Below are 27,985 nucleotides of genomic sequence, written 5' to 3' on the forward strand. Positions count from 1 at the left end.
ATGATATAAAAGCGGTGTATTTTCGCAAAAAAGTAAAATATCTAATAACCTCTGAACCTAATAACAGTTTTATATTCCAATATCAAAGTAGATTGCATTCTCATCAATGATCAAGAGAATCGGTAGTCTTGGGACAAGTACATTGACAGCCTTCTCTGCTGGCTATTGTGTTCCTTATTGATTTGCGTGTATGAATGCTCAAAATTTGAGTAAACTGGGATGTCGGAATTTCGCAACTGGAAAAAATTTTGGACGAATATTCAAAAAATTGTAAATAAAATCTTGGAAACTTCAATTTTCTATATATGCACTATAAATTTGAAGCAGTTATCATTAATCACTCAGCATTAATTTTTCATAAAATCTTATTCGTTTTTTTTTTGTTCGAGTGCAATATACAGCGGTTTTAGTTGAATACAACAAAATGAAATACAGGAAAAAACGTTTAGTTTGGTTGCGATCTAAAACAATAAAAGTGAACATCGCTAAATATTTGTTTCAATACAATTCTTCAAAAAATTGACTTTGTTATTTACATATTTCTTTACTAAAATTCTCATGCCTCAGGAGTTTAAAGCTCGAATCGAAACTAATCAACATAATAATTCAATAAATGTAAGGAACAAGATCTCCGTTTCTTTTATCGTAAATATTTGTTCTCAAATACTTGATATACAACTGTTTTCTCATCTGTTTATTTCAGGGATTTCAACAGGCATAAAGAGCTCTAGTTGCTGAAAAAGTTTACAAAAAATGTTATTCTCGTGCACCCTGAACTTAGTGTACATAAAACAGAGCATGAATAAATTTCGTCAAAAATCTGAAAGCGAGTCTCTTACAATCTTATTTATCTGCGTAATCAATATTTTTGTATATATATCTGTCTTCGAATTTATTTGTTGTTAAATATTGACGATAAAATTGTCATAACCCATTTGCCATGAATATCCTGTGTATATGCTATGAATCCTTTCGTCCAGGGGTTTATAATCTTATTATCAATTATTTGCAATCTTACACGATATATTTAACTCGTCCGTTTCCCACAATAAACCTGCTAGGTATAAAAAACCTCTGTTTCCAATTTCAACAATAATCTTGCACGTCTTTTTCGTCCCCATGTCTTTTTCGCTTATCATTTCATTTTTTTTTCTCTTATTGCACTAAGCGTAGTAAGAAGGCGGAACCGTCAGATCCTGTAGAAGTCCTAATTGCTCTTCTGTAAAGCGTAAAGAATGAACTGCCCATCCATCGTAATGGGTCCGTTTGAAGTCACCCAGAGTTTTTCTTATCGTTGTCTGAAATTGAAACGAATGTGAAAAATCTGTAAGAAAATACTATTTTTTTCACATGCTTGCTTTTTTAATTATTATTTTTATACGTACCGGTATAGGTTGGGGATCGTTGAGGTGGATCCCTAAATGTTCGAAGACAGAGGGCACGTATGGTGGAACGTCGTAAGGATGCGCTCGTATAAAAGCACAAAGACCCAGAACACCGGCATGTCGGAGTCGAATATCGTCGCGTTTTTTAATTCTTCTTTTCGACTTTGACTTGAATTCATCCTGAAAGGAATGAAAATATGAGAATTCATTAGCAAATTAGGAATTTTACACAGAAAATAAAACATGAAAACTCAGTTGTTCAATAGTTGAATGATTTTTCATTGTGGAAATAATTTGCAGTCTTCTGATAAGGAAAAAAAAGATGATACGAGAGAGGAATGGAGAGTTTGAAAACGTACGAGTAAATTTGTCTGTTCCTCGATGAGAGAACAATGCAACAATCCGCAAAGTACTTGAGCAGCTTTTTCACGAACTTCGAGACGTTCGTCCTCGAGCAATTGGAGAACGACGACGCGTACAGTGTTGACCCAAGCAGTTCGACTGAGGATAGTGCCCATGTTGTAAAAAACGAAGTTTTCCAAAAAACTGAGACCAGCAGCTCGCGCGGACCAAGAAACGCTGCGTGAAATACGTTCAACAGTTTCAAGAGCAACGTCCATGTCACGGGAGGGTGTAAGCGCTTGAGCTAAAACGGCCAAAGTGGCGGAACATGAATTACTCAACTCCTCGTCAGCCTCGGAGTTTTCAAGGTAACAGGCGATCGGCAATATTTCAAAGAATTCCGGGAGCGAGCCATAAAGCAAGCGACAAGCGCTGGCCATGACCCATTTACAGGTAGTTTTGAAGAGCCTGATGGTTTGTTCGTTGTTAGTTGACTCGATGGTATTCGTGGACGTCCCTGCGTCAAGATTAACTTGAGCAACTCTTGACAAGACAAGATTTTCGTTGCTGTTTGAAGAAGATTCAACAGCGTTGGAGGTACTTTCCTCGAGAGTTCGCATGGTAGGCATTATCCTTTCTAGCAGTTGGTGAGCTTTGGGAGATAGACGATCGTTCGCAGATCCGGGAAACCGGAGCTCATGAGCGTAAATAGTTGACAGAACGAATCCCAAACGTCCCCGCAAATTTTGAAACGGATTGGTTAGTAACCTTTTTTCGATACGCGCCACCAAACGGTTTAGTAATTCAACGACTCGCCACGATTGCTGTCCCAAAACAGTCTGCAAAACGTGCAATCGACCACACTCGACGGACGAAGTCGTCGAATCCCCAAGCGGCGGCTCCTCCATCAAACACTCCAACAGCCAGTGCTGCCGGTTTGGATCTCGTCGCTCTTGCGCCGTACAGAAGCACATTCCCCAATCAGGCACAGTTTCAACTGTTAAATTGTTCAGTGCCGTTCGGATAACCGGCGTCAATTGACTCCACATTTCGCTGACCATCTCAAAAGGCCAATGTTTCGTGCCTCTTATGAGACCTGCTATTATTTCCGCCGCACAACGCTGACTGCTCTCGTGACTATCCGCCACTAAATGTTCCAGATGCGGCAAAAATATTTTCATGTGAACGATTCCGTGATTTCGGAAAAGCCCCTTGAACAGTCGAGCTCTTATCATTCTAAATTTGTCCTGTCCCTTGCGTTCCTCCAGACTGTTGTACTTTATAAGTTTCTCCACGTTTCGAGCGTTCGAGAAAAAACGATCGATCTCACGCTCTTGATCGTTCAACACCCGAACCCCCGGATCCAGACTTGGTTGTTCACTAGTTGGCGCATATATTTCGAGTTTTTTTGGCCACGTGTAATACCCCGTGTATCCTTGATGCACGTATCTTCCCTCTTCCCATTGCTCTGCGCTTAACGGACGCGTCTCGTAATTATATTGAAGCCAAATATTATCCGAACGCACACCGGGATACCACTCTGCATCCGGGCTCACCAGAGGATGTCTTTGGCTCTGAAGCTTCTCCAAATCTGCCTCGACCTTTGGAGCAAAATGATATTACAAACGTTAAAACTTAGAAATTTTCAATGCAAAAGTCGTGAATTGCGCTGAAATAGTTTGAAAATGCAGTGCATTCAATTACCTTGACATGTTTCCGCTTCTGTTGCGTCAACATGTAAACAACAGTTTCATTAGCAATTTTCCGTTCCTCGAGTGACTCGTGAACGAGTGCATTAACAAAATAACGAACAACTTCGGCCGGATATGATCGTTTGGGGTGTGCCAAATTCATGATAAAACTCATGGCCATCGAACGATGACGCCAGTGTAGATTTCCCTCTAAAATAGAATGCATCAAATCGTTCAGAACTCCGTCGTAAAGTTCCTCGTTGCTTTTACAAACTTCTTCAAGTGCCACGCGGCCTCGAAGTATTTCTTCAGCACTTGGTTGTGACACTTTTGGATGCGGTGAATTTTGCCACAATGATTGACCTAAACTGACGCAACTGTCCGGCACTTCGTACCGGATTGCAATTGTTCCGAAATTTGCGTTCACCGTTTGAACGAGATTTTCCTTCAAACGAATCACCGACAATTTCTCCGATGATTTCGACGATATTATCGCCGGCCACAGGGTTCGCACAATTCCCCAATAGCGCACCGCTATCAGTCCCGATCGAATATTTAAGAGAAGATACAACAGCCCCTGTTTTTGTATTTTTTTTTTTCAAAATTAATCATTTTTTCTCATTCTTTTCAAAATAATGGACGATAAAAATCGTCTGCATACCTTGTAAGCTTCGTGATTTTCCTCGGGATCGATGGATAGAATTTCCAGCATTTTGGTAGTGAGGACGGTGTACGAAAATGGAAAACAGTTGAAGGTCTTAGTCAGAACGTCCTGAGCTTTAATCCGAACGTCGGCGTATCGGCTGGTGGCCAGTTTGAATAATTCGAGAGTCATGGTCTTGTGAGCTTCAGTGAAACGGTGACAGCTCATTTGCGCTCGATGCTCGTGATGGAGTCCGATGCCTCCGCGTAACCAACTACCGCCCATTTGTCCTTTCTTCTGTACGAGTTTGTCTTTTATAAAACTCTTGTTTAGTTTAAAATTCTTACAATGACGTCCGAAGTGATCGTGCGTTCGATATTTTCCTAATAAGAAAGTACTCCAAATCTGGAAATAATGTGTAGCGATTAATTTTTGTATTTATTTTTATTTTTTCTAACTCTCAAAAGTGTTTTCAGTTTTGATCTATTGCTTACTAATTCTTTTTTTCATTTCTTCATTTTGGTTTGAAAAACTTACGCGCACTATAGCAAACAAGCTTTTTGTATCATCCTCAAAATTATTAAGCATCATTTCCTGTAAATCGATCATCGTTCTGCAGATGCATTCGTAAACGTTACTACCATCGGGCATCCGAATTTCACCTTTGACACCTAATGTCGGTAAAAATGATGTCCGTGCCAAGATTCCTGGATCAAGATCACTCGGTGTGTCTCCATAAATAGGATACAACATTTCTGATCCTCCAAGTGCATTGCAGATTATATTCAGGCTCATCAGTAGTTCATCCCTGAAAAAATTTCAATATATATTTACTATGTGCATTTCTAAATCATATTTTAAAAAATACCCAGTAATGATCGTTTCATTTAGATTAGAACAACAAATAGAAAATATTGTACTTGCATAAATAAGTGTTCGTGCCAACACGTAACTCACCTCGTAAGCGAAATTTGTTGAGCGCTATATTGTTGAATTTTTGAAATTTCCGGAGGCACGTATCTTGAGAAAAGTGCTTGCAAAATAGCGATTTCTTTGGTCCCAGGAACATACCATTCGATCTTGAAGTTAGAAATATCAGAGCCCATTCCCCATTCTCTGAAATACGGGTATTCGGGATCGTTGTAATCGCGTCCGTTATTCGTGAACTTGGTTGAAGATACTTTCGACAAAGAGCAAAAAAGATGTTCGAGGATGCGACAGGCTATCTGGCTACCTTCGCGAGATTTGAGATGGAGAATTTTATCGAGAACGTTAGTAAGGGTGTCAATATAAGGCACAAGGTTATTTCCTTGAGTGTCGATTGCCGCTGAAAGTAAAAGCATCGCGTGCAATAATCGGTGATCCAAATTCTCTTCCTTGATAACTTCATCACCATCGCCGATCATTTCGATGATGATTTCCGAGAGTGTTGGAACAAGAGCTCGAAGGGTTTCGGTTCCATTTACTTTGGCGAATTCACGACAAACGGCCGCAGCTATTTGACCAGACACGGTCGTTTCGAGAATTCTCTCAGTCACGAATTGGCGCAATTTGTGCAACGCCGATTTAAATATCGTTTCGCTCGTTTGCGAAAGAAGCACTGAGCAAACACTCGCGATTGCAGCTTCCGACATCGTCTCCAATTTACTCTTGCCGTCTCGCGCTGCCCGATTTTCGTGAGCCAAAAATTCTAGTGTACTCGAATCGATCAACGAAAATATACGATCGAAAAACTGCAACACAAAATCTTCGAAACGCGAAGTTGACTCACTCACGAGCCTCTCATCCTCGTCCATCGGAACTGTACATTTTGATGTATCCACGAATGGCAGTAATATTGCGAATGTTGATATCAAACGACACGTTGTGAAGCATTTTTCCGAGTCGTTTGCGTCAATTCCAGGAAGAACGGAAAAAAGAAGTGGAAGAACGTGCGACGGACCCTCGGCGTAAGCGTAACCTGAAATAATTCATTCATTTTATCTTTATACAACGACGAAGGAGTCGAAACGACCGCCATAATCTCTATAGAATTTTCATCGGGTGTTATAGAAATACCGAAAAAAAACTAGATAAACTTCCATACAAATTTTAATTTGTCTCAAAGGAAGAAAAAAACTGTAACTTAACTTCCGATCAAAACTAAAAGAAACTTTGCCAATGAGATTATCCACGTTCGGATGGCATGATTCTCCGTATTTCAATACCTTCATTGACGTTTCTGGATCCCTGAACCATCGGTCTCGCAACGGCTGCGATCCCCGCCATCGCTGCCGTAAATTTGTGGGGTTCTGTCAACGAATCTAAAGTGCTGTATATTCTGTCGATAACATCTGGAATTACCAAATTTGGTCGTACAGTCGCAAGATGTTGGAGCGCTTTGCAAGCATCGAGTAAGCCAATTCTACTGAAGAGCGCGGTCATCGCGACCGGCATAACTGCTTTTACGAAAGCGTCAATATCAGCGTCCGTCAATTTGTGCGAATCTGGGGTTGGATGAACCCACGTCTTCTTCCCAAAGCGTTCGCTGATAAAAGAATCGCACATATTTTTATACTCGAGTGCTTGCGTTCATTACTTTTTATGTCGTATTTATATTATGTTTTACTTTTTTTACTTACTTGTGAAGACGAATTATAAAAAAATAGGCCAAATTATCGAGTACTTCTCTCAGTTTCATTACCCAAGGCCCACAATTAGCTTGATGAAAATATGTTTCTATCGTTTTCAACAATTTTTCTAGATACATTTGACTACTAGAACCGTTTCCCTGTAAGCAACAAAAAATGCATGTCAAAATATTGCCAGTATATTAAGTTAAATTATTTTATTGAGTTTATTTTTACTAAATCTGTATGAAAAAACTGCAAACATTTTTACCAATGAGGATACGATCCAAATGGCCATCGGACGGGTCTTGAACTTGTGTACTTTACCACCATGGATTTGTTTGTAATACACCGGAAGATTCAAGCATCGAACAAATCTGGTATACATCATTGGTATATGAGGCTCCCAATCGATGTATCCAATATTGTGAGAAGCCAATCTTGCCACAAGCCACATCATGTTGTCTTCCCACGTGGGGGCGTTATGACAAGCCTTCCAAAGTGACATCAATTCATCGAACCATAATTTATAACCCAAGTGATGATCCTTCGGAAATAAACTGACTGGCAAAAACCACTGAAGCATCTCGATTGTTTTTGCCATTGATTTGAGATCGAGCGGACAGATTCTGGGTCGAAATTCATCCAGAATTTCTTGGGTTGCTGTGACCTTGACAAAAATAACAATCAAGAACAAAAACATGAATTTTTTTTAAGGAAACCCTTGCATATATGTGCAGAGGACTTACTGGAAAATGAATTTTTGCTCGAAGAACAGCTGTCTGTAAAATTTGGCTGATGAAAGGAAAACGCTGTAATCCTTCTTTAGACTGGCTGGTGAACATGATCTTCTTAACAATTCCGTACAAAGGTTTCCACGGCAGTTCCATCTCTTCGGGCGAAATCAAATCTGGTTTTCTATTGGCATCAAAACATTATCTTTGATTGATTTAATTTGATTAACCACTAAATTCATCAAGTTACTAGAATATTTGATTTTTTATTGATAGATTTCTCCGAGTTAAGGCAAATTAAAGACTAAAATATAAAAGAAACCAAGCAAACTTACTGCAATAATTTGTTGAACATGTTGCCAAAGGTATTGATAAAAAGTAGATCGAGATCGGGCATAGTCACCAATTCGTACATTAACTTGACCAACACTATGTGATCTTCTTTGCTGAACTTGTATCCATAAATACTCATGAATCTGGATGAACACAAGTGAATGATTAAAGTTTAACATTCCATTATAAATTAATTTGTAATAACATACTCAAATTTATTATGAATTACTCTATTCATCACATGTACTTTCAGCTCATTTATTTTTATGTAAATTCTCATGTTGTTCAATATTATTACTTCAACGCAGGAGTGACTCATCAAAGAAAATTACCTCAATTTTTCTTATCGAACACTTACCAATAGTTTTTATTCTTAATTTGTACATCACATGAAAGAATGAGATAAATGTTGATGAATTATAAAAAATGTTCTATTTTTATAGCTCTTGAGATGTCAAAGATATTGATTTATTGCTTCCTACAATATTTCTGCATCTCTTTAATAAATGATGAACACACATGTCAACTGTCTATCAATCAAATGCAGTTATTGATTTAGGAATTTTTACAATTTATTAGTAATCAATAAGCTCCAGTTATAGAATGTTACTCATTAATCATAGCTGGTAATATCATGCAACGAGGTTTCTTATGCTAAAAATATATCGTGTTTCATGTTGTGTTTCAAAGAACACTTTGTTAAAAGTTGCAACACGTAAACATAGCTTTTATGTCTTTGATAAGAATAAAGCAAAATTTTAAAGGAACTCCAATCACAAATTGTTGAAGGATGAGGAATAAAAAAGTTTGATAAAAAATTCTTTATTTTGACAATGGATCTGTTTTCACATTAGAACTTGTTTGAACATCTTTTTTTATTCCAATGGGTTAAGGGGCTATTTCATTACTGAAAAATGTTATAGAGAGAAAAGCATAAATTATAGAATCAGATTTGATTTATATTTGTACAGTTCCCACATGAAAGAATTTACCTGCGAAGTTTTCCGACCCATAGAACACACTCAGGATGAAGTTGGCGGAGCATGATAGCTCGTCCCAATTGTCCCTTTATGTCAGCAAGTAAAATATCAGACTCACGATCCAAGACATCAGCGTATGGCAAAAATTTTTCATTGCTAATAGGCCTTTGATATTGGAAGCTGATGCTTTCAGTGGAGGATTCCATCGATTCTATGTCACTCTCGACACTTTCCTCCATCGTAAATCACTTATTTTTTTTTTCTATTTTCGCGACAATCTCTGTGCGTTTTTGGTTGAAAGTAAAAAAAAGAATACTTGTTTTAGGTTATACACAAACGCGTTTACGTGAATAGTGAAATGGTACTCACAGTCCTCCGAATGAGTTTGGCGTACGGATATGGTGCTGATTTACGAATGTGCTATGAACAAGCGTAATTTCCATTCATTTTCAACCAGTCATGTTTTTCTTCACGATCGTAGCCATGTTTTATAATTTATCACGTCGCTATTCCGCGCGAAAGTAACAAATGCTTTCGTCACTCTTCTCCTCTCTACCAAATACATCCCCACCTAACCCAATGTAGTATATTCGTACCTGCAAAATATGACTTGTCACTTTGTTCGTCTTTCGGCTGCTTCCCGATCAGCTGATCCTCTGACTCTTATTCCTCCATTAGCATATCCGTATTTTATTATCGAATATGCATATAAAATGTATTTGTGAGTTACCTCACTCGAAAACGCTATGTCCAATGACTTGTTTTCATAGCATTTGTCTTTTATTTTTATGCTACTCGTCAAAATATCTTACGCATTTGCTCTTCGCCTTTCTTGTCAGCGCTTCATATGAACACAGATTTGTAAACCGAAACAGCAGGAAACGATGTTTCATACTTATATTGACAGCGTGACATTTCTAGTGATGAGAACCGTAAGTATAATGTGTTTGTAGTTATTTTTGACTCGTTAATGGATGTTCACTAATCAAAAAATCCCAGAAACTACTCTGTATTGTTCTGAGCAACTTATTCGTTGACAAAGGTGGTATGGCAATGCGTGTTTGTTAGTCAAAAAACGACGCTATTTTTTTTCAATAGAATTGAAACACTCCAGTGTAAACTCTGACCATAATATACAACTTTATTTGAAGTTTTTGGTGTCACAAAAAGAACAATTTCGAAGGGTGGATGGCCGAGGGTAAGGGTGGGGATGACGTCAACGCTGACGATTGCTTTAACCTCTCTTTTACCGGTAAACAAAACAATAAAAGCGTCCACTCAAAAACAGTGACACCCGCGACGAAAAAAACTCGATAAGCGGCAATAGGACATCTCTGTTGTTGCACTTTGGCCTCGACAGTCCGGTTTACTCGGTCCAAATTGTTTCATTTCACACCCATGAACTTATCGCTACGAAATTTTCCATTCGCGGCCGCAGATATTCAGAAACACTCTAAATACAACAAATTTTTTTTTTTCACGCTGCCAATGCGAAGAGGAAAGACGTGTGTTATCTCGTCTATACTTGTATCCAAAGAATCCTCAAAACTCACTTGCTCCTTTATTCTTGTTTTTCAATCTCTACATAGACGTGATTGACACGATGCCTCGCATATTTTATTTTTTCCTGATTAATTCGCGTATTCTACTTTCCTTCGTCAGCACGATTGTCTTTCTCGCAGCAGTTTTTGGTTAATACTCGTGCTTACGGTGAGCCGTATATATACACGATGGCTTGACGTACCGTTGTAGCGGTTGTACGCAGTATTAACGCGGCGATACTAAAATATACTAATCATAATTACTCCGATAAACAGTTCGCGGTATAGTGACCACACGTCCCGGTATCTGAATACGAATCGCACGAATATTTACCGAGGTAATTTTCCATTTTTTTGCATATCGTTTTTATTTAGAATCTGCTTTTTTCATAACGCTCATAAATAATCACACTGCAATGCAAATGTTTTTTGCTGTCAATCAAATAAAAATCTCATTCGTCAGAGTTGACAGCTCCCCATATTGAATGAAACTTCGTGGCTTCCGGTGCTGTAATTTCCCTGTCGAACCGAGAACTATACGAATTTTCACACGAATTTGTATCCTCAAAATATACAAAAATTTCATAATAATTACTCGAAATTAATGACATTCCTGTCGCTGTTTTATTACGAGGGTTCGAACTTGGTCAAGTATTTATATCAATGCTTCTTCGAATCGTATCACTCTATTACGCATTCCTGCTGCTTTTTAACTCCATTACAAGAATATTAGGACGTTTCTTATGTCATTAACGTTCAAAAAAACTACAAACATTATATTTACACAAATAGCTCGATACATCGATTCTTAAAATACTGAAAAAACATTCACATATTCAAATCGACCTCGAGGGCACGATTGTCATAAGATGTTACATTTTCCTCTTTGTCCTTCTTCGACTCGATCGCCCAGGGCTGCCTCTCACCCGAAGCAAAAACTCCGTATATCACAGCTCCTACGAGGTACACTGAGCCAGCGATTAAGAACACTATTCTCCATTCAGCTGCAGTCTGTAAAAGTTTGTTTTTATTAAAATCCATTTTATAAATATTTTCGTACTTTATTAAATCCAATCAATTTATTTTTACGGGTGAATGCACGTAAACTCAACAAACAAATCTCGTAAACGAAAATAAAAATAAAAAAATTAAAAAAATAAAAAATAAAAAAATTTTGAAAACAGGCGACCCAACGAAATTCGTCCAAACGGTAAATTTCATTTGAACGCACGTACAGCGAATACGGTTAGAAATAGAGAAAAAATGCGTATACGTTTTTTGTAGGAAATCGGACGCTCTTCGAGTTTGGTCCCATTGAATTTTGTTCTATCTTTCACCGTTTTCGTAGAATATGAAAAAACAGTAGGATTTTTGAAAACTCTCGCGACTGATAGCTCGCTAGAGAGGAGCTGGAGTACAAAATGAGATTTGGAGACTTTTCCACTCGAAATTCCACCCCCGAATTGAGGCTCTCGACCCCTTAATGCGGAAAATACCTTGTTTTGTTACCTTGTTTTGGACAATGTAACCGGTGATGATCGGGCTGATTATGCCAGGAAGTGTGGCGATAGTGTTTCCGATGCCCATCATGACACTCGCGTGCTGCGGTGCTATGTCCAAGTGATTAACGCTGAAAAGGGGTGGGGTTCATTATGTCGAATAACTGAATTGTAGAACGGTCGATATTTCGAAATGTTAAAAGTTGTGATTTCAGTTTGGAGAAAAATAAGTAATTTGAAATTCTTATTCCCGATCGACTATTCACCAGATTGCGTGTTTGATAAAAAATTCCTTCTTTGAATTCGTATTTACCCGAAAATATATATTTCAATAGTTTTTATTTCGAATGCAATTTTAACAGACCATCCGAATGTTGAAAGTTCATATTTTCGAATTCAAAATGAAGAATAATTGTTTTACAGACAGACCAGAATATAGAGTAGCAAAAAATCGAAAGTGCATTTTTCGAACCTATAAAACTTAGATATGCGGAATAGCGATAGCTCGAAAAGGCGAAAGTCAAAATGGCGATGTTTCAAATTGGAGATCATCGCGGTCTGAGTAAGTGAGTGAGTGAGACGCGCGTATTCGGAGCTCCGCTGCATTTATTTATTTTGATCGATCGACTTTCCAACGTTTCGCTATTTTGACTGTTCGACTTTTTGGTGTTTCAGTATTTCGAGCTCAGTAATATTTGGTCTTTCGTTATTATATTTTTAAAATTGTGAATTTTCACAGTATCGCTGACTATAGTAATTTTTGAATCGAAAGAGTAATACTCGAATTTTTGAAAAATCGATATTTTAGTCATCGTCCTATGGACGGTTCGTTACATTTTATTTTCGATGTAGACATGCTTTGAACCTTGCAGTTTCTGCTTTATTTATTTTCGGCATTCAAAGCTCTAGTCGAATCTATCCGTCTCCATATTATCATTCGAAATTTATAAACTCGAGATTTTAGCTGTTCGAAATTTTAGTCATTCCAACATTTGATCCCCACCCCTGAAAAGTGAAGAAAATTGCTCTGAAACGCATGCTCTCCCTCGGGCGCTGAAAATCTCGATCGTTTTTCTCACACCGGAAAAAATGTGATAAAGTCGATGAATAGAAAAAATTGTTCACCTGAATCCGGACCAGGCAAAGCCACCGAGCCCAACAGCAATGGTGATGCAGGCCACGGCTCCAGAAGCGGAATCGACGAAAGCTGCGCAGCTCATGAAAACCGTCTGGCTCAGGAAAGCCCCGCAGTTGAAAATCTTACGAACCTTGAAATCATGCGAAAGAAAATTCGAATCGGAGGATCACTCGAATCGTGGAATCGTTGAGAAAATACTTTTACGATTCCAATAAAATATGGCGATCGAGGGTCAAGGGGCGTGATCGACTCACCTGCGTCGTCGTCAGAATATTTCTCGATCTCAAATTATCGGCAAGGTGGCCAGAAAACTGTAATACGATGGCCATCACGAGGTAGGGCAGAGCCGAAAGGAAGCCCGTTTTCTCGAGCTTGAAGTTCAAAACGTCTGGAAAAACGAGCTACCGAAAGACCGCGATTGGCTCAACAGACGTCGAAACAAATCGTGCTTACCACTCATGAACGTTGGCAGCTGAGTCAACATCGTGTAGAAGCCCCAATTCTCACTGAAATGAGCAGCAACAATGGCCCAAACTGGGCCTGACTTCAGCATCGCCTTCCACGGATGAGTTATTTGCTGGAAACGAAGGAAGTTTTTTAGAATTTGAGACGAAATAATTGATGTGAAGTTGAAGGAGTTCAGTCCACCGAATCGTCGTGTAATTCAACGGGATTTTGCTCCAAATTTTTTTCCTCCCCGCGCGGGCTCGAAGCTCGCACCTTTCGTTCGACGTCACCGAGTGACTTTTTTATGTACTTCAGCTCCGCTTCCGATATGCGGGGATCGTCTTCCGGCTTGTCAGTGACGATGTACCACCAGGCGACGAACCACAAAATACCGATGACCCCAAAGACGTAGAAGATCCAGATCCAGCCGAAAAATTGAGCCATGAGACCGCACACCGGCATCGCGAATACGGTCCCAACAAAACTTCCCGAAAATGCGAGTGTCGCCAGCTTCGATCTTTCCATCGGGGGCGCCCAGTTCGCCCATACCGCATGGATGCACGGGTACGTAACGCCCTGAAAATTCGACAATCGGGGCAACGAACTTTGGCAACGAAGGGTGACGAAAGAAGCGAAGATTTCGAATAAAAAATATGAGGATTTTATGGGGAATTTAAAGTTATTGAAAAACGAAGAGTTTTTGAGTTATAAAAAATTTGGGAATTGTACAGTCCGCGACGAGCTCGCTCACCTCGAAGACTCCCTCGACTATTCGCAGACCAATGAGAACGTAAACGCTCATTTTCGTAAGGGGTGGAGTAACCAGAGTCAGAAGAGCTGTGGCAGCAATTCCGAGACCAAAAACCCTTTTGCCACCGATTCTCGCAGCCAGCCACCCTCCCAGCAGTTGGGTACTTATGTACCCATAAAAAAAGGAGCTCAAAACGAGTCCCTGAAGTTTCGAATCCCACTCAAATTCTGGAGCCTGTAAAGAGCGATGGGAGTTCGTCATCGTTTAAAATATGAAAACAAGAGTTTTGCCACGAAAATGTAAAATTTTCGTGACTTTTCGGACACCCCAGGTACAAACTTATACTTACGATATAAACATTTCCGAATTCGTCGAGGCGCGACGAGTTTGAGGTCATCGCGACAATGGCCACGCTCAAATTCACACGTAAAATGTACGAAGTGAAGAAACCAAAGAAAGCCAGAACCCCGACGACGTAGCGACGCTTTTTCCAAAACCTCCAACTCGTCTTTTCTTGTTCTTCGTAACGAACTCTGACAAAATTTCCGCCCATTAAATACCACGTTTTAAAAGGCCCCGAAGCCTCCGACGATACAATGTTGCCATGCTAAACCATGTTAAATACATTCAAAATTTCAAAATGATAAGAATTTAATAAAATTTGGTGAACATATTCTTTAGGGCCAAATTTGGCAATACAAATTTTTTAAGATTTTTCTTCTGTACAGTTATCGAGTAATTGATCACTAAAGTTCAAGTGTATAAGCATAGCGTTTCCATATATATAGGTATACATTCCGGGCATAAGAAATCTGCTTTAATCCGTAATTACTCGATAACTAAGCAGAAGAAAATTTTGAAAAAAATTGTGTCTCCGCACTTGATGTTGAAGAACATTATCACCAAATTTGATCAATTTTTTATCAATTTGACGAACGTAGCCACCCTCCTTAAAAGGCCCCGAAGCCTCCGACGAGTAGGACTAAGCCCTTGAGTCGCTGAATCACCCATATTGGAAATTCAACAGCAGAAAATATTAAGCGAGCTAAATAGCCTCGCTCAAAAAGCTGGTAAAATAACCAACGAACAAAATAACAATAAAAAAGCCGATGAACAACCCACGAACAGAATAACCGTGTGATTAACATAACCGATGACTCTAAAACCCTTAAACAAACAAAAGCAGAATGCGAAGGAAAAGAAATTGCAGGGTGGATGCTCTCGAGACATCTCGATCCGTAAAGCTTTCATATTTATCAGCGCAATCAATGTTTCGAATGAACATTTCAATTACTCTCCCTATTCGATTAACTGCAAACTCGAAGATTATTTCAATAAACGATTATTGTTCCCGCGATTATTCTGTTCACGGATTCTTCATCGGTTTTTTGCTCGTGGTCATTTTGGGCGAGGTTGATTTAGGCCGTTCGCCGTTAAGCGATGGAAAAAAATAGATGTTTACTCACGTGCCATAGTCCGTGTCTTTCGACGGTTCCACCGAATTTTTTTTCCGCTCCATGCTGGCCTACAAAAAACGTATGTTAAGTCCGCTCAGTCGGAGCGAAGAAAGTAAACTAGATTCGAATATTCGAAGCTCCTGTTGGCTCTGCTCGAGTGAAATCACCGGATCACCTTCGCTCATTGACTATTTCCGCGTGGCACATTCGATCGTAGTGATTCAAACGAAATACCGTCAGGTCAAGAGAGCCGAGCACACGCGTGGGCTTTTCGAAATTCCATTATTTTCATTCGACGTTCCCTCCCCGAAAATCGTTCGAAATTTTTTCAACATTGACGCCGAATGAAAGGTTTTTACTGGCTTTTGCAGAGGCATCAAACTCACTGTCAAAGCCGACGAGCGTTTGCTCGTCGGAGGTGTGAAAATCGTCATCGCGCAAATGCCAACTTAATCCGAGATCCGAGTCGAGATTTTAGGTTTAAATCTCGCTGTTTTCAACGCTTCTTTCAACCAGGCGCGACTTTAACGAGGCGCTGTTAAGGGGATAACCTTGCAGCTGTTATCAGCGCGAAAAGACGCGACATATTGATCGTCCTACGAAACACTGCTCGAGTGAACACCTTGTTACACACCCCCCGGGATTTAAACTCTCGCAGAGATTCACCGGACACGCGCGCGCCGCGTGCTCGTCCGCCAGACATTTCCACTTGTTGCAGCCTTCACAAACTCCCCAGAAACTTGCGCATTCGATTTTCGCGCTGGAAGTCACTGCGAAAAACATCGAAAACTTATCGAGTAGCTTTCTGCTGGCTCAGGGGAACGAAAACACTTAAATGAGCGCGTTTTCGTCGTTTTTTCGTGCTCTGCGCTACAGTTTCTCAATGAGACTGAATCGGACCGAGTCTTCGTACTCTACTCGTTCAGATCTTTAGTTTGAGTACCCACAAGGCTAGGCTCGGAGGACTAAAAATTTGCGGTCCTTTTCTGGCCAATAATTATGCCGGAACAACTTTTACCGAAATTTTCATCTGCGTCTACTGACATTGCGCGCTATTTCCTGATATTAACTCGTTCGAAATGCCAAATTCGTGGAGATCCGAACGTCAATCAATTTTTATTGGATTTCATCTCGACAGAAACGAGTTTCGTGACCTCTCCGCGGAAGGCTTCGTGGCCTGGACGTTCGACAATGAGTCTCCGAGCGAGCAGCGCGAAGGTAAACAGGGAGTTCTTGGACTTTCACATTCTGCCTCGTGGCACAATGCGCTCTGCGATCCTCGAGTCCCAGCACGGTTCCATGGTTGCTCTCAAACTTCAGGGATTGTCGATAACGATTTTCATAGCTGATAAAGTGAATTTTCGCACCGCCGTCGATATTTTTCTCCCACTTGAAATCTGCGAGGGAAAGAGCTTGAAGAGCTTTGAAAATAGGAAATTTTCCAACGAGATTCGAGCTCGTGATACAAATTTAAAATTCCGTGACTCTTCGTCATTCAAATTCAGTTTCGCGATCAAGTTAAAACGTGAAAAAACTGGATGAATTGAAGTTATAAAGAAAAGCAAAAAGCGCTCGAATGCGTGTCGATCGTCGTTGCCCGCGACTGCGGAGAGCCCGATGAAGCCGGAAAAAGGACAAAGAACGAGGAAGCTCGAACGAGAATATTTTTTTTCCCATCGAGTAAAAATCTTTGTCGTCATCCTCGCGCCAATATTTATGTCCCTCGGCTTAACTGCGCTCGGCCGAATCAGGCGATTACGAGTATTGCACAATCTCGTTACGAGTTACATAAAATATAAGAGATCATTAAACGAGAATGCGAGCAACCGTAGACGTCGAGCTGCTTTGTTCTTCGGTACAAAGTTTCCGAACATGCTTCTGCCTCCCTCTTAAAGTCCACCTTAAAGCAACATTGAGTCATTATCAACGTCGCATTAGCGAGGTCGGAATTTCTCCATGTTTAAATAATACTTGAGGAGTGTGCTTTTGCACTCATAAAACGAATGTGCGATACGCGCCCGCAAGCGAGGATCTCGGCCGGTGATCGTTTAAGCCAAAACATGCACTTTTCTTTCACTTTTTTTCTCGAACGCGACGAATCGTAGATTACAATAAATTCGGCGAGTATTGAGGTTCGAGGTGTTGAAGAATTTTTTTATAATTTTCATTTTTTTTTAAATAGTAAAAAAAATTCACTATTTTTTCCGAAACAGCGCTAGCGAGTGGAGAGAGAAATAAAATTTCGTATTCTCGGCTCGAAAGCACCCACAAATATCGAACGTTGACAAAAGAACGTTTTTTCTTTGTCAAACTTAATTCATCATGTTGCACGCAAATGTAGAGTGCATTCAACGAAATTTTTTTTCATGATTCACTCACTAGACGAAAGAACGGTTCGATCGAATAAATAGATTTGGTTCGATGAACATTTTCATCGAAATCGCAGTCCCTGGGGTGAGAGCTGTCAGGAAACATTTCCGGTATACGATCGAAGGTTGATCGATATGCTTAAATTGTGATTCAAGGTGAATCCGTTAGAATTGCCTGAGGTTTGTTGACATATTTACGAAACAGGCATGCGAGAACTAGTGGCGAGCGATCGGCATGTTCGATTTCTGCTTTCACTTTTCGTGCGGAGCTACTTTGTCGTGGTCAAGTGAAAAAGGATCGCTAATTCTGTACGAAATTATTATCTCGAAGGCTTCCAAGTCGAATTCAGTGAATTATTGTGTGACCGTTTCTTTGTTGTTATTTTGTTTTGAGAAATTGCGGCCTTTTTCGTATTAAAAATACGTAAAAATAAACATTTCAGGAGCTGTTTATTTTATCATTAAAATTTGTGTTGAAAACGTTGATCGAAATTGTTTAAACTGACGAATGAAAAATGTTGCCGATCAATCATCGAGACGAACGAATAATTATTTTATTTTGCTTTCCGATCGCTCATTTTGACAGTTCCGATATCGTATTCGGCATCGAAATGTCAAATATTCTTATCAATAGGAACGTTCGATTATTCACATCGCATAAAGCCCCTATCGCGCGGTCTCGGACCTGAGTGTTGCCATTTCAAACGAACGTAACGTTCGAACGAATCTCACCTCCGCTACTATTGTTGCCGTCTCTTTTATCACGTACAATCCGCTCCCATATGTGTCACTTATGATGTTGTATAAACAAACGAACGATTTGCTCGATGCACTCGAAAAAATATTCCACTCAGACTTCCTGGATCCACTTTTTGTATTCGTTTCGATTTTCTCAACTATTCAACTCAAAACAAAAATGCGAGTTCAGGGATTGAATAGAGTTACGAGGATTCTGGGAAGTGATGCTGGCACACGCGACAAGCACGAAACCGGGAATGAGTGCACAACCGAGTCGGTAAACATTCTCCGACTCCTTTCGTAGCTCGCGACCAGAATGTATACGAGCACGATAAGCTCTACTCACGTGTGTTTCCATACCCTCCGAACTGACCTCCCGTTTTCCAGATTCAATATAAAACCATACGTCAGCCGTAAATCTTCAATAATTCGAACAAAACATCGCCTTCTGGGGTGGAAAGTTTTGAAGTCGACAAAATATTCATTTTTTTCCGAAATACAATTTAATTTTAGCAATTTACAAATTTTAAATAATTAGGGATGGAAAAAATTAAATTGAATCATTCAATAAATTACATATCTTTCCACAGAAATGTGTTTCGTAATTTTCTTGAAGGAATTCAAACAAAACTGGCCCTGTTCACGATTGATTGATTTTTTTTCGTAGATTTCATCGTACTTTCAAAATTACGAAACATTCGAGTGCCTTCGACATTTTGTACTTCGAGGCACAATTTTCGTGTGGTTAATTTTTTCTTAGAACGATTGAATCCGGTTTGTTTTTTGTATCATGACGGAGAAAAATTTCATTATTTTACCATCAAGAAAATCATTTTCCGTGCTGGATTCATGAAATAATCGAACGGATGAAAATTCGAATATCAGAACAGCAGTTCTTTCGACACTGCATGATAAACTCTGGAAAAAAAAGAGGAGAGAATGAGCTAGCAGCAAGATTTTTGAGGACGATTGCAGGGCTTCCTAACAGTGAGTCATTAAATTAAATTGACTTTTTCGAATAATAATCGTGACCACCGCTTAGCCAAAGATGAATCGAATAATGGGATAATATCAGAGTGTGTTTATGCTCGTTGTACATGTTTCGCAGCCAAGGCCTCCTACCAGCATAAACTGTCAGCGTTAACGACGTACGACCTCCGAAACAGTTAATATTCCTACCGATTTTATTCGCATGGTTACGATATTTATACATATATTATAAGCCGAGTTAACGCTCTTGAATGTACTCAGTTGTAACATCATGGTTTTGCAACCCAAAATAACACTAGGACTTGATGTTCAGACATTTTTTCGAAATCCATTTGAAGAAATCCGACAAAATATCCACCGCACGATTCCACTTTCAACAAATGATACGCGGCGGTTTGAAAAGGTTTGGGACAGTTGAGGAACGAGAGAGTCGGTTGGTCTGTTGAAATTTTCTGCCTTACGATTGGTCTGGAGGGGATACACCTGCTGGTTCAGTTTGTTTTCGGTGGAGTCGTTGCGGTGCCTTTCAGAATTTTTAAAATGAAACGAAGATTAAAAAATATTGGATACTTTCAGTTGTGGTCCTGACTGTCAAGCGGAAAATTGTTTTATGTCTCAGTTCATGCGCACGATAAGTGATAAAAAAATTTTGAAAAAATCTTTTAATCGATGCTTTAGTTGTCCTGCTTCAAGATTATTCTGTAAATTGCTTTAGTTTCGATTAGAACATTTTTATTTTTCATTATAACGCAATTCATGAATCGATGTATGAGAGTTTGGAATTTAATAATATTAGAAAGTGAAATTTTTCGTATGAGTAGTGATTTTCGACAAAACAGCATTTTTTGAGGTAGCCAGCGCTATCTGCTGGCGCCTTAGCGTTTCAAGAAAGCAGTCGACAAGAACGCGGTGTCGATAAACACGTTAGCCATTATCTCCATATATATTATACATTTATGTACACAAATGAATTCCACGTCTTGACATAATGGATTAATTTTTTTCAACGTAAAATTGACACATGACAAAGAAAAATTGAATATTTAAATACGAAAAAAGTTTTGGAAAGTTCAGGTCCAATAACTACAGAAGTTCGTCGGGATAAATTTCGAATAAAATTGGCCAATGTTTGTTTCGAAATTCAACGAGCTGTCATCATTTCTCACCCCCCTCTTATTGAACCTACACGACATATTGAAGGTTTTAGTCATCTGGTGTGCGCTCTCCTGTCATAATTCTGTTGTCGAACGAAGTTTCCTCTGTTGTCCTTTTTTCAATACAATAACCTGAGACAATGACAAAACTGTGACGAAAGCGGGCAATGCAATTGTCCTGCGAAACGCGATGACCGATGTTTTCGGTTGCAATAAAGGTCAGTCGATATTAATTGTGACAACGGGAAAAAAAAACAAGCGCGCTTGATCTTGCCTGAGTTAATATAACCTCTTTACCGTGCGATGTTGTTTCTTGCTTTTTACGTCTTTTCATCTGCTTGACTGTTCGAAAAATCGACCAATGTAAAAAAACTTGATGAATCATTCAAACTTTTTTTTCCGTCGAAATAAAAACACAAATTTAATATCAATTCATTTGTCATTAATAATCGTGAGGGGTTTATGATGCGTCATTAATTATTCTAACCAAATTTGTAGCTTTTGACGTATATCCTTATGGAAAATTAGAAGATTTCTAAGCAAAATATATTTCTTATCGAAAACAAAAAATATTGTTTCGATATTTCACTTTTATCAATGAAATCTGATTCAATAAGTTCTCTCACTGCTACTGTGTCAGATTTCTAATCTTATCATATTTTTGATACACCCCAGTAAAAGTTTGCCTTATCATCAATTTGAATTATGACAAAGGCTCAAGGAAATTTTCAAATATTTGATACAATGTCACCTCATTAAAGCTGGGCTGATTTGATTAAAATTGACCATTGTATTGTTTTTCAAAGAAAATACAAATTTAGTCAAATATTCATCCATGTAAGCCACTAATCAACCCGAGAACTTTCCTGACTTGCTCAAAGCCTGTAAAGTTTAATCATGGTCATGACTCTTAGTAATTCAGCCTTAATTTTTCTTAATAATGATATAATTCAATTTTTGACATGCCAAAGTAATCATTGTAAGCGTTCCTTGCAACGATCGGATATCATTGTTATTTATTTCAATACTTTTGTTTAACATAATGGTAATTATTTTCCTTCAGTGCATCAGCGAATTGATTCCTCACGATTCAGTGAAAAACTTTACCTCGCAATTGCTAGTCCCAAATATAATAAAAATGGACAGTTTATTTACGCCAAATGTGAATGAGGAACCAGAGGATATTCCTCTTACTCAAGAACCTGTCTGGATACTTGGCAGAAAATATAATGCCCTCAAAGGTTTGTCATCATTGAATTACTGAATGAGCAATAAAAAAGCATCCCTTGCATATAATTTATAAGCAGCAAGTATAGTTTTGGTTCTATCTCACAATTATTTTTTTATTAAGAAAAATATAAGATTTATATCAAAATATTTTAGAATTGGAAACTATTAGAAGGGACATCACATCAAAATTGTGGTTCACATACCGCAAAGGATTCGTTCCAATTGGTGGTGTTGGTTCCACTTTCACATCTGACAAAGGATGGGGCTGTATGCTCAGGTGTGGCCAAATGGTTCTAGGTCAAGCACTGGTGTTCTTACATTTAGGTATGAACCGTTCTGCACTTTAGATGAATAAGAGGAAGCAGTTACTGTTTATAAACATAATATTCTTCCATAAAAACAGGTAGAGACTGGCAGTGGATACCAGAAACAAAAGATAGCACGTATCTCAAAATTTTGAATCGTTTTGAAGACAAAAGAGCTGCGCCATTTTCCATTCATCAAATTGCTTTGATGGGGGCTTCAGAGGGTAAAGATGTTGGTCAATGGTTCGGACCAAATACTGTCGCTCAAGTACTAAAGTATGTTGGAAAATTTCAGCCTACAAATCCCTCACTTTAGAGGCCTAGAGAATTGAAAAATTCCTCTAAGATCTTTGCAAATTGTGTACTTAAGAAGCTGATATTTTTCATTACTTAGGAAACTCGTTGTCTACGATGACTGGAGTTGCATTACGATACACGTTGCTCTCGATAACACGTTAATTGTCAATGATGTTTGTAAGTGTACCTCGTGTTACGAGAAAAGTAAATCTTTTGGAAAATGATTTCTTCATAAACTCAATGAGTAATATTCCATACTCATGAGTTGAGATTATTTATAATTGGAATATCGTAATCATTACAGTGAGACAATGTCGAGTTGAGGGTGGCACATCAGCTGTCGTCGAAGGTGACGAGCCTTTGAAAGCACCAAGTCAATGGAAACCTCTATTACTACTCATACCTCTGCGGCTTGGTTTGAGTGACATTAACCCAGTTTACATAAATGGCCTTAAAGTAAGAGAAAAATATTCTAGCCCCAATTCACAGAACTAAAACAGTTTGTCATTCAACATCATTTTTTCCAGGCATCATTTCAAATCCCCCAATCGTTGGGAGTTATCGGGGGTAAACCAAATCTTGCTCTTTACTTCATTGGTTGTGTTGGTACGTTTAGTTTTTATTCTGAATATATTCTACGAGTGTTACAACCTTTCAACAGCCAACGCCAAATTAGAAAATTATTTTAATAGCAAAGAAGTAATACAGTTGAGAGCAGTAATTTGAGAAGTTAATCATTTGAATAGAAATATCAATAAATTGGTATACTTCCAAGAGATTGAGCTGAATTTTCATTCATAGTAATGATTTCTTAACAGGAGAGGAAGTGATTTATTTAGATCCTCATACTACACAAAGGTTCGGTTCCGTTGATCAAAAAATGGACGAGGAGGACATTGAAATGGACTCGACATACCATTGCAAAACTGCCAGTCGGATTCCAATCACAGGAATGGATCCATCGGTTGCACTTGTTAGTGCTTTTTCTGACAGTTTGCCCTGTTGCTTTTCACGAGTATCGTACCAACAAAAAAGAATTTTGTAAAAATTCAGAACTGCAAAAAACGTATCGAATAACATCTTTTTTTGTATTTTCTAGTGTTTCTTTTGCCCCACGGAAAAAGATTTCAAATCGTTATGCAGATCGATGCAGGACGAATTAATATCACCGGAAAAACAGCCATTGTTTGAAATCTGTGCGGAGCGACCGGCGAATTGGTCACCTACGGAAGACATTGCCACCGAGGCCTTGGGAAATACAGCAACTAAGCGTAAGTTACTTGATGAAAGGAAAAAGTGGAATTTTTTTTTTTGTCCACATCAAAACAGAGTTCCCTAGAACATCATTCGCTTTTATTTTATGTATTTATAAGAACAATTCAATTCAAATCAGACCAAATCGATGAAGTTCCATTGATTTTTCAATTTAAAAAAAAAAAGACGAAGAAATGTAAATTTTTTGTCTCCTTTTCAGTTTTTGATCTCGACCCGCTCGATCGACAATACGATACATCGGACGAAGATTTCGAACTGTTAGGTTGACGTTGGGTTACGAGAAATATTTTTATTACGTCACTTGTGCCCGACGCTCATTTGTCGTTCGATCATCTTCCGAGACGAAATACGAGTACGTGAATCTCATGCGAGAAAGACAACGGAAGAACGAGATTAATAAAAAAATATACCATTTTACCATTGTAAATAACGCGTGAGTTTAAACTGTAATGAGGTTCGAAGAAAATCGGCAATATCTTTATACAGTTAACGTCACCCAATTTTGCACTTTTGAACCTCGATGTTTTTATCCGTTAAAAAGCTATCGCGAAATTTAAAAGTTATATTCATACATATAACGAGTTTTTAATTTCAAGTATTTGAGGATCAAACCCAAATAATCGTAATATTAACAAATAATACAAAATAAATATACAAATAGTTGATAAGATTGACACACAATTTTGTAAATATTCTGTATGTAAGCTTACGTTTTTATCGCTTCAATGTGATTGCACACCGTAATATTTCTTCACAATGAAATATCACGGCGAAAAAGTCAAATATAATCCACTCTCCTGTTTAGGCGAGCGGTTCACTCTTAAACGGGAATTCAAAACTACCGCTCCAAACAACAGTTATCTCCGTATGCTCGGTTCAAAGTCACTTCGAGAAGATCAAAATATTCATTCGAAATGTCCGCAAGATTAATTTTTACAGAATATTTTCAATAAATTCTGTTTCTAGTTCATAATGCGAAATATTTCACCATTTTTGGTAAGAAAAATATTGCACGCTGAGATTCTCAGGCTTTTGGTTTAGTATAATACGTCGGAAATATGTCGAAAAAAAAATGCGAGAAACAAAACAATGGCAGACCTTTGGAAGTGTTTTGAATGAAAAAATAGTTCAGATTTTTTCAATGTTTCTTCACTCGTAAACGATTAAAAGTGAAACTCTCGTTTCATTATTTCGGTGTACCTGAAGGGTCAAAAATCCAAAAGTAGAGACTGAAAGGTAATTAATGAGGCCGAAGAGAATATGAATCGCTCGCCCCGAAGCTGTACGTAAGAAATCCTAGTTGTATAGGGATTCTTGTAAGAATTTTTACACGGGCTCGAATTAACGTACGTCAAAGCTTCGAATTAAAAAAAAAAATCTTATTGTAAAAAAAATCAAAGAACAATGAACAATGACAGATTGGCTTTAATTATCGGTTGATGGGCCCATAATGTTAAATAAATTGCTAAACGTGATTCGAATTACAAGCTTATAATCAAAACCTTTAAATATCTTTCGTTTTTCACAGAGGACTTAAAATCTGAAGAAAAAGGTCAAGATGAAAATGCACGCGTTATTCTCTACGGAATCGTGCCACCGTGTGCTTTTCCGAATGGAATTCATCCAATTCTCGTAAACCATTATCGTACGCCAATTTTTTTAACTCTTCGGTGAATTTCTTTTGCCCTTCGAGACGCAAATCTACCAAAAATTTGCGCGACTCTACCAATACATGCCCACCTTTTTTAGCTAATGCTGACACATTTTCCAGATGCTTTGTCACGTTATTTCCCATCCAAATCACATCAAATTTTTCCACGTAGTCACTCTTGTTTTTGTAAGTGTTCAGACTTGACACCGGATGAAATATCACCTGAAAAATTTCCTATTTTAACCAAGTTCAATAACAAGCTTTGGTTTACACTTCTTCATTTATCGATTCAAACTTTCTCCTCATCTTTTTTATCCGTTTTTCTCATTTTAACAAAATGGATTGAAAACCTTTGATTCCAGTCTATCGACCCAATCGATATTTTCTTTATTCAGTCTTATGTTGTTCCCCAGGATCCAAGATTCATGTTCAATTTCCATGTCTGGCATTTCCGTGACCAAAGTCCCGTTCAAAATTGAAGAGTCACGATGGGCCGCTATTGCATCTTCGCAGAGTGGTTCATTCGTTCTAATTTCATGGATCGCTCGCATCACCCCACGCTCTGCAACGTCCGTCGCACGAAATTTTCTGTCCCATCAATTAATTAAACTTTCGTGAAGATTTTGGTTTCGATATTAATGAATTTCGATTCAGTTGAAATGATTTAAGCGACAGATTTTGCCCTTCGAAATAAATTTGATCTTTTTTTTACTTTTACTTATTATTACTTTTTTTTATTTTCTTCATCCAGTGCCCAAGTGAAAAACGGTCCATTCGTGATGTCCTCAGTATAAGCGTAATGGACAAATCCAGCTCCGTGGGACATAACATTGCTCAGGAGAGTTGGGTTGCTACGCGCTGGCTCACCCTCAAACCAAGTGAAAGCGATACCATTGTTTCTCCAAAATTTGTACTCTTGAAGCGTTAGATTAGGGACATCACGACTTTTCAAAACCATGTTAAAATCCCAATCGAAAGCTCCGTCTCGATAATCGTATCGAACACCGAGATTTTTTCTAACTCGACGATCCCAGTACTCGGTTATTGGTACACCGTCGCAAATCGCTCGGCTCCAGAACCTGAATAATGATCAAGTGATTTAAAAAATGACGAATAAATTTTTGAATGAACAAATTAATGTTGAAAAAATAAAAAATTTTAATTTTTTTACTCATTTGTCCTACGTTTGAATTCCACAATTTTATAGGAAGATTCAACAAATTTTAGTTATTCCAATTACATGTTTAATCAACGAAAAAAAATTTTGCTGAATTTATTATTGGAATGGAAAAATAAAATGATACATTTTACGATGCTTACTTGAAAATCCCTTCGATAGTGTCTCGATCTCTGTGCCTGAGTTTGTCCAATTCAAGCCATGGGCAGTTTAAAGTCTGAGTGGGTATGTCAGCCAGCCTATAAATTCGTTTTGCGAGATACTTCGCTGTTGCAGGTCTCAAAAGTGTATTCCCATAGACTTCCAAATAATATCTCGTCGACTCTTGCAATCCTTGAATACAAGAAAATCATTCACTCCTTGAATCAAATAAGGATTGAAAAAAATCCAAGGTTTTGATGATAAATAAATCTTCGAAAGATTATAGTAAATTTGCATTGATGGGATCGTCGCCACAATGAGAAAAAAAGTAGAAAATCCTGGACATTTTTTACGAACAGTATTTCCATTGAAACAAAATACTTACCCAACAATTACGTACCTAAATTTTTTTCCAAGCAGATGTTGAGTAGTAAAATTGACCGAGCAATCTGCTCGAGGGTTGGTTCGATAACGTGAAAGTTAATCCTACGTTTTTCATAATTGTACGCCGAAGCCAGAGTTTTGACAATGTGTCTCGCGTCCCCGGAACCGATGATCAAAAACTCCAGTGGACTCTGGCAGTTTCCGCTAACATTTTCGTTTATTTCGCGTCGTAAATCGAGAGGAGGACTGTTACCCCACCACATCACTCCTTTTTCAAGTACTTTACAAGACTTTTTTAGTATCTAATGAAGGAAACTCTAGAAGAGGAGTTCTTCGGGTGACAACTTTTTGTTGATAACGTTGCCATAGAAACGTGAGAATGTACTAGAGGAAAATATTCAGGGACAAAATTGCAGGATTCAGTGATCTCTGGAAAAAATGCAAATTAATGTAAACTTTTCATTTGTGAAATGGTGAAACACCAAAAATTTGAAAACTGGACAAATGACAATTAAAAATTATTGAATAGAATTTCCATTTTTTTTTCAAATCATCAATTCATACTAATCGTCGACGTTTGTACAAAATCTCATAACGAATATTTCATTTCCTGATCTGAGAGATTCTGGAATGTCCAGAATAATTTCCGTTTTAAAAGAAACCGGAGAACATTTCGTGGGTGTCGAGAGCTCAGCCTTTTGAAACTGAACGTAATTCCATTCGA

At 38.4% G+C, this 27,985-nt stretch overlaps 4 protein-coding genes across 8 annotated transcripts; 1 reads left to right on the forward strand and 3 right to left on the reverse strand.

The window, feature by feature from the left end:
• Window position 1: 1 nt before the first annotated feature.
• LOC122408736 (proteasome activator complex subunit 4B-like) lies at window positions 2-10,390 on the reverse strand. The gene is made up of 15 exons (XM_043415718.1): window positions 10,271-10,390; window positions 9,087-9,313; window positions 8,730-8,997; window positions 7,740-7,880; window positions 7,420-7,588; window positions 6,942-7,340; window positions 6,683-6,831; window positions 6,269-6,588; window positions 5,019-6,021; window positions 4,599-4,869; window positions 4,080-4,466; window positions 3,432-3,995; window positions 1,745-3,328; window positions 1,386-1,565; window positions 2-1,298 (listed from the first exon to the last, which is right to left on the reverse strand). Exons 3-15 carry the CDS (start codon window positions 8,954-8,956, stop codon window positions 1,164-1,166), a joined length of 5,529 nt encoding a protein of 1,842 aa, XP_043271653.1. The 5' UTR covers window positions 8,957-8,997; window positions 9,087-9,313; window positions 10,271-10,390; the 3' UTR covers window positions 2-1,163.
• Atg4a (Autophagy-related 4a) lies at window positions 9,626-25,389 on the forward strand. Of its 4 annotated transcripts, none has more exons than XM_043415735.1 (10): window positions 9,626-9,649; window positions 21,865-22,042; window positions 22,185-22,355; window positions 22,435-22,612; window positions 22,731-22,810; window positions 22,938-23,089; window positions 23,161-23,239; window positions 23,452-23,648; window positions 23,733-23,904; window positions 24,108-25,389. In XM_043415735.1, exons 1-10 carry the CDS (start codon window positions 9,641-9,643, stop codon window positions 24,173-24,175), a joined length of 1,284 nt encoding a protein of 427 aa, XP_043271670.1. In that variant the 5' UTR covers window positions 9,626-9,640; the 3' UTR covers window positions 24,176-25,389. The 4 variants fall into 4 exon arrangements, with proteins under 4 accessions (XP_043271670.1, XP_043271672.1, XP_043271671.1 ...); XM_043415737.1 differs by having other exon boundaries at window positions 23,452-23,606; XM_043415736.1 differs by lacking the exon at window positions 9,626-9,649 and adding an exon at window positions 20,652-21,019.
• MFS9 (major facilitator superfamily transporter 9) lies at window positions 9,834-18,959 on the reverse strand. 2 transcript variants are annotated; one of them, XM_043415732.1, is made up of 10 exons: window positions 18,652-18,959; window positions 15,560-15,618; window positions 14,443-14,626; window positions 14,094-14,327; window positions 13,616-13,918; window positions 13,349-13,472; window positions 13,150-13,283; window positions 12,883-13,025; window positions 11,768-11,888; window positions 9,834-11,269 (listed from the first exon to the last, which is right to left on the reverse strand). In XM_043415732.1, exons 2-10 carry the CDS (start codon window positions 15,610-15,612, stop codon window positions 11,087-11,089), a joined length of 1,479 nt encoding a protein of 492 aa, XP_043271667.1. In that variant the 5' UTR covers window positions 15,613-15,618; window positions 18,652-18,959; the 3' UTR covers window positions 9,834-11,086. The 2 variants fall into 2 exon arrangements, with proteins under 2 accessions (XP_043271667.1, XP_043271666.1); XM_043415731.1 differs by lacking the exon at window positions 18,652-18,959 and adding an exon at window positions 15,937-16,446.
• Dnaaf3 (Dynein axonemal assembly factor 3) lies at window positions 25,384-27,969 on the reverse strand. Its single transcript, XM_043415734.1, has 5 exons — window positions 27,278-27,969; window positions 26,880-27,069; window positions 26,288-26,638; window positions 25,910-26,147; window positions 25,384-25,781 (listed from the first exon to the last, which is right to left on the reverse strand). The coding sequence occupies exons 1-5, from the start codon at window positions 27,522-27,524 to the stop codon at window positions 25,482-25,484; spliced, it is 1,326 nt and encodes a 441-aa protein (XP_043271669.1). The 5' UTR covers window positions 27,525-27,969; the 3' UTR covers window positions 25,384-25,481.
• Window positions 27,970-27,985: the final 16 nt, after the last annotated feature.

Source organism: Venturia canescens, chromosome 4 (assembly GCF_019457755.1).
Source record: "Venturia canescens isolate UGA chromosome 4, ASM1945775v1, whole genome shotgun sequence".
In the NCBI taxonomy this organism is placed as follows: domain Eukaryota; kingdom Metazoa; phylum Arthropoda; class Insecta; order Hymenoptera; family Ichneumonidae; genus Venturia; species Venturia canescens.

Excerpts from the sequence above, each read along its gene's own strand:
- LOC122408736 (XM_043415718.1), bottom strand. The coding sequence starts at position 8,956 with ATGGAGGAAAGTGTCGAGAGTGACATAGAATCGATGGAATCCTCCACT. Across the intron at positions 6,589-6,682 it reads TTTATAATTCGTCTTCACAA|CGAACGCTTTGGGAAGAAGA; the intron begins GTAAGTAAAAAA and ends TTCTTTTATCAG. Across the intron at positions 4,870-5,018 it reads CAACAAATTTCGCTTACGAG|GGATGAACTACTGATGAGCC; the intron begins GTGAGTTACGTG and ends AAATTTTTTCAG.
- MFS9 (XM_043415731.1), bottom strand. The coding sequence starts at position 15,984 with ATGACGATTTTCACACCTCCGACGAGCAAACGCTCGTCGGCTTTGACA. Across the intron at positions 14,328-14,442 it reads AATTCGGAAATGTTTATATC|GCTCCAGAATTTGAGTGGGA; the intron begins GTAAGTATAAGT and ends CGCTCTTTACAG. Across the intron at positions 13,919-14,093 it reads TAGTCGAGGGAGTCTTCGAG|GGCGTTACGTACCCGTGCAT; the intron begins GTGAGCGAGCTC and ends TCGAATTTTCAG.
- Atg4a (XM_043415736.1), top strand. The coding sequence starts at position 20,999 with ATGTTTTCGGTTGCAATAAAG. Across the intron at positions 22,811-22,937 it reads GTTAATTGTCAATGATGTTT|TGAGACAATGTCGAGTTGAG; the intron begins GTAAGTGTACCT and ends TAATCATTACAG. Across the intron at positions 23,240-23,451 it reads TTACTTCATTGGTTGTGTTG|GAGAGGAAGTGATTTATTTA; the intron begins GTACGTTTAGTT and ends ATTTCTTAACAG.
- Dnaaf3 (XM_043415734.1), bottom strand. The coding sequence starts at position 27,524 with ATGTGGTGGGGTAACAGTCCTCCTCTCGATTTACGACGCGAAATAAAC. Across the intron at positions 27,070-27,277 it reads CTGCTTGGAAAAAAATTTAG|GATTGCAAGAGTCGACGAGA; the intron begins GTACGTAATTGT and ends CTTGTATTCAAG. Across the intron at positions 26,148-26,287 it reads GATGAAGAAAATAAAAAAAA|AAAATTTCGTGCGACGGACG; the intron begins GTAATAATAAGT and ends TTGATGGGACAG.